This window comes from Cynara cardunculus, assembly GCF_001531365.2.
Source record: "Cynara cardunculus var. scolymus isolate 2C chromosome LG 11, CcrdV1, whole genome shotgun sequence".
Classification (NCBI taxonomy): Eukaryota; Viridiplantae; Streptophyta; class Magnoliopsida; order Asterales; family Asteraceae; genus Cynara; species Cynara cardunculus.
Genome location: NC_037538.1, coordinates 2,383,512 through 2,389,070, shown reverse-complemented (window position 1 = coordinate 2,389,070; position 5,559 = coordinate 2,383,512). Strand labels below are relative to the sequence as shown.

The 5,559-nt window shown below is 36.0% G+C and overlaps 1 protein-coding gene across 1 annotated transcript in view; it reads right to left on the bottom strand.

Moving 5' to 3' along the window:
- Positions 1-575: 575 nt before the first annotated feature.
- LOC112521264 (linoleate 13S-lipoxygenase 2-1, chloroplastic-like) overlaps positions 576-5,559 on the bottom strand; it is a 10,712-nt gene continuing 5,728 nt past the window's right edge. The window contains exons 4-9 of the mRNA XM_025130024.1: positions 4,510-4,830; positions 4,333-4,418; positions 3,524-3,634; positions 3,088-3,395; positions 2,609-2,875; positions 576-1,418 (exon numbers count right to left, since the gene is read on the bottom strand). Of these exons, the coding sequence (XP_024985792.1) occupies positions 659-1,418; positions 2,609-2,875; positions 3,088-3,395; positions 3,524-3,634; positions 4,333-4,418; positions 4,510-4,830 (1,853 nt within the window). The 3' untranslated portion in view covers positions 576-658. The remainder of the gene's footprint in view (positions 1,419-2,608; positions 2,876-3,087; positions 3,396-3,523; positions 3,635-4,332; positions 4,419-4,509; positions 4,831-5,559) is intronic.

The following is a 5,559-nucleotide window of genomic DNA, read 5'->3' as shown; positions in this document are numbered from 1 at the left end:
CTTTATTTTCAATTTGGTGCGTGTGGCTTGTAAAAATAACAATTTTGGTCCATGTAGTTTCTAACTTATAAAATAACCATCATGGTTTGTAAAAACATTTAGATTCAATCCCTCATTCTAATGACCGTTAGAAAATTAAGAATATTTTTGTCTTTTTATAAAAAAAATATTGTCATTTACACAGTAAAAAAACCATAAAGACCAAATAATAAAATCAATTTTGATTGGTTAAAATTATAAAAAGATAAAAATATCTCTCATTTAACGGAATATTCTAATGGCCTTTAGAGTTTAGGACCAAGTCTTGACATTTTTATAAACCACGGGTAAACACTTATAGGTGAAATTAGCACTATCATTTACTTAACCAGCAAGATTTTAGTCAACAAAAACGGCATCATATGCAACAATTTTACCCGGTAAGCGTTAATTGTGGTACGTAAGGACGATGACTCTTACCATGGTTAGCGCTTACTAGGATAAATTGTTGTATACGAGACGTTTTAGTGAATAAAATCTTACCCGGTAAGTAAGCGATAGTATTAAAATTTTACCGGTAAGTGTTTAGGTAAACGGCCCCTAAAAGATCCTTCAAAATATATTTGAACAAAAGGGTCCATACAGTGTGAATTTATTCAAGATATATGATCCATTGAGCTTAGATAGAAATGCTGTTAGGGACTCCCATGCCAGTCACCCCAGGTTTTGAGAAAGGCTTTAGAAGTTGGTATGGAGGAATCCCAACTCCATTTCTGTTCTTCAGATTCGTATTTGCATTCCTATCATCAATAATTCCCTCCAACTCTTTCAACTTTCCTGCAAATCTTTCATAAGCTGCCTTTATCTTCGGATTCAGCTCGAACGATGGCTCCATTTTCTCCCCGATATATTCCTCATCCGGTGAATGATTCGATAACACATCCAAAACCGACATCACCTGTGACGCCTGAAGTTGAGAAGGAAACGTAGCCAATAGTTCGTCTTCAGGCCTGTGCCGAAAACTCTCCCATCTTTCTTCTGTTGGGTCTTCACATGGCATTTTGATTCGAGCGATGGTGGATCGGCCAGGAACGTAACCTCCATAGTCATACTGGCCGAAGTTAACAGCCGCATGGTGACCGGAAGTCACCCATATCATTGTTGCAAGGGTACCGATAAGGTCTTGTGGAGTTGTGAGAAGAGGCCACCATGGTTCGTCTTTTTTGTCTTGGTGACCCAGCGTGCGGATCTCGGTCCACCATGCTTGAAGTTCTTCATCAGATGCTACCAGATCGGCGTTAGGGTAGTAATGGTCGACATAATCAGTAACCCAACCTTTAATCGCATCCCAAAGGACCAAACCGTCATTTGCATATGGATAATCTTCGATGGCTAGCTTCAGACCATGCGGAGAGTTCGGATCTTCCTCAGCCATACCCCTTAACATTAACATTAACAAGTTTAGAATTTCAAATTAGTTACAACTGAGAAAATATACAATAAAACAAAATCTGCCCGAATATGTCTTTTGAGGGCTGTTTGTTTGGTTGGTTTCCTATTAAGGGACTGTTTACTTGCGGCTTTATTAGACTTATTGGTCTATCTGACTTATTCACACAACTCATTTGGGTTGTTTATTTACGGCTTATTCGCACAGAACGTGGCTTAATCACACAAATAGAAATAATGTGTTGTTCCCATTAAGCCACAAAAATGACACCCCTACTTCTTATTTAAAGTACCGCCTCCTTCCCATATGAGACACCCCATCGTCGGCCTCTTTATGACTTTTTTTTTATGTTCAAATAATTAATATTTGGGGGTAAATCGGTCATTTATGTTATTTAGACCGTTGGTTCAGATAAGAAATAGTAAACAACACTCATTTATCCAGATAGACAAATTTATCTGCACAGACAAATTTATTCATACATGACTTAATAAAAAATTTGGTAAACAGAACTCATATAAGGATAAAGTTGTCTATGTGGATTAATTTTTTTGTACAGATTGAGAAATTTTTTGTTTGGGAGAGTTTTTTCATAGATGGAAGGAGCGTGTTTTTTTTATTGGAAGGAGCTGGTTTGAAAAAAACTTGGCTTTCTGCATAAAGCTCCCCCTTAAAACCTTATTGAATAAACCACTTTTTATATCATTAAGCCACCACCAAGCACTTATCTATACCTGAACGAATAAGCTCTGAGTCTCATTAAGCTGCTAACAAACAAGCCCTAAATATCTTAATAGACTACTTTATAGGACTTACGTTGATAAGATTATTTAAACACATTGACAAGTTTTTTACTACGATTTTGAAATAAAATGTCATATTAATCTTTTTATATGATATTATTTCACAAATGTCCTATAAAAATAAGTGGCCTGTAAAAAGCCTTGTTCATAGGATACTTTTCAAAAATGTGTCTTATAAAAGAACTAATATGACACTATTTCAAAAGTATTGTAAAAAACTTATTCGGATGCCTAAATATGTTGCAACATCTTGTTATAACACTTTTTTGCACATGACATACAATTGTTTGGTACTATAAGACAATTTATTAGAACATTTAGACATTTTTTATGTGCTATATAAAGTCGATTTTGTTGCAATGATATTACGTCTTACCTGCTAATTAGGTCCGCTGGCAGCCCTTCTTGATCAAAACGCCACAGTTGACCATATGCGATTGAACTCAGCTCTATGCTATACTTCCCGGGCGAAAAGCATGACTCGATGATTCCCCCACAATTGATGAGGGACTCCCTAGCTAAAGCGTTGATCTCCATCGTGTACCGAAAATGAGGGTGCAAAAGTCTATAGATGGGATGCATCGCACTAAGCTGGCGGTTACATGCAATTATGTATGGCTCGGTGCAGCAGTGAGTTCTCAGCCTGAAGATTTGACCCAATAACGTAAGATCGCATTCAAATCACATATGAGAGCTTCTATAAGAATCCAACAAAGAGATACGAAAAGAAAACCACAAGGGTTGCCGTTGTGAACACTGAGTTTATCAGGGCTAATATCTTACGGTCATAATTTGTCGGGATTAGTGTGGAGGAAATAAAGAAAGAAACAAGATTATGGACAATGGGACACTTACCAGTGACTTACAAGCTGGTGGATACCAGTGTCATGAGCAAGAAAATGCACCTTAGCAAGCTTCCAGAGCCAAGCTGCAGTCGAATCCCAAGAGGGGGTGAATGCTTGCTTCCATTGAGGTTTCCCGTTGCCAGGTGGACGAACTAACTCAATGGCTACCGGCCTCAAGGTTCCGGTTGGAGTTAAGAACATCAATAATCGTGAGCCGTACAAAGTGGTTTTCATATCTTTGATCTCTCTAACTTTGTTCACATATGGCAGGAGTATATCATGGTAATCTATAATGAAAAGCTTCTTTCTTTCTAAAGCCTGCAAGTGATTAATTGTACATCATAGTTCCAGTTTCATCTACCAAAATTGTCTTTCGTATAGTAATCGTGCTCTCTTTTACTTCTACGGTTCTATCATATATCAATGAGATCGATAATGAGTGGTACCTGCTCAAGAGGGATGAAGCCTCCGATCACATGCTCAACTATCTCTTTTGTAATCGCTGATTCCGGTGGCCCATACACCTCAGGGTCAAGTTTACTTTTTAGAGGCCATTCCTATACAACCCATAAGAGTCAAAGGTGCTGATATTTGAATAATTAAGCTGTCATCACTCAATCACCATAATCATAACTGCTAAGTTTTAGAAGCTAAATATAATGTTTCAAAGCAATAATTAATTAAACTTCACTTACAGCTTAATGAGCTTAATGGTCGCCATACATACAAGACCGTTGTGTACACTTAGGGCATGTTTGTTATCAGTTTAGTTATCTTAATGGGACTGACAGCTTATTCGGTCAACTATATATACATGACTGTATGGTAGTAAATTAATGACATAGATAGTGACTTATTCTAAAAAACTTTTAGGAGAAGTTTTATGTAGAAAACCAAGTTTTTTTTTCTTTCAAACATGTCCCTCCCAATTAAAAAACACGATATTTCCATCTATGAAAAACCTTCCTAATTTATACAAGACTAATGAAAAACTAACCAATAAGCCCTTAATCGTTAAGCCATTAAGCCAAAATGGCTATATGAAATAAGCCAGGAACCCCTCACTTGTCCCCTTTAAACCACCTAAAACAAACTAATACCATAAATAATCCAACCCTCTTTGTTTGTCTTACTCAAACAGAAGAAATTTATCGAAATCTAGACAACTTAATGCATAGAAGGCTTAACGGAAATAAGTAAACAACGCTATTGAAAATCAACTCCATCATGTGAGATACCCGGTTGAAAAGCATACTTTGACCAAGTGAATGCCACATGGGTTTAGACCAGCAAGGGTTTGTCGACAAAATTCTTCATCCTTGATCCAGAAAAACTTATCTCCTGCAACCAATTGGATAAACAAAAGACTTGTTACGTACGAGTATATATACAAATATGTAAGAAAATAAGGTGAGAGAGTTTGAGTAATTACTGTGAATTCTTTCAGGGGTCTCGAAGCGTAAGATGTTATTTTGGGTATCTCCAACGAGTTTCAGAAGTCGAGGTAGAGCATCTCCAAGAAACCCCTTGGATTGTAATGGAGGCAAATGAACGCCTTCGTTGAACAGAGAATCGATGGATGTGAAATGAGGAAATCCAAGTTCTTTGTCAATAATGGATGTTTGTAAGGAAGGCACGACTGCATGCATCACCGAGTATACAGTCTTAGCCGAAAATGTCAAGTTTTTCAACTCTGAAAAGGCTTCATCCCTTGGCACGTAAAAGCTACTGCTCCTTGACTCTGATAAGGGATCTGTATTCACAGTTTTATTCAATCAACAACCATCATGTTTTTTTTTTCCTTCCTGGAATGAATAGAATCAATTGATGTATGGTTATCATTTAATATGGGTCGGCCTAAGTGGAAAACTATTAAAAATAATGAAAAACTGAGGTACGACCTGTTAACCTTTCATTTTGACTGTTTGTATAAAAATAATTTATAAACAATTTATCCGATATGCACGTATATATAAAAACCAAAAAACAACTTTAATTATTTGTATGCATATGTATGCTATCCAATGATGATTATCAGATTGTTTCCTAGTTTTTAATTTTTTGGGGTTTTCCCCAACATCCCTCTATATATATTAAATGTCAAAAGATGGATGAACTCTCTCATACTTTCACACATAAATCCATCACCAAGCATCTTCTAATTCGTCATATTCAAGTATAAACTTGAATTCACTTGTTTTATCCTCTAAAACCATCTTCAATCGGACGAAAATTTCATGTTTTCGCCGTTTTCACAACTCTAATCAGGCAATTTTTTTCGACCACTCCATTTGAACGGCAAATACGCCGTGTAGATGGTCCTCACCCACCAGCCTGATTAATTTCCATTAAAAACTTATTTTCATTTGAATAAATAACACAAATATTATTTTTATTATGTAAATTAATATATATGTGTGTGTATATATATATATATATTTAAATTTTAAATTTTAAATAAGATACATCAATAAATAATATT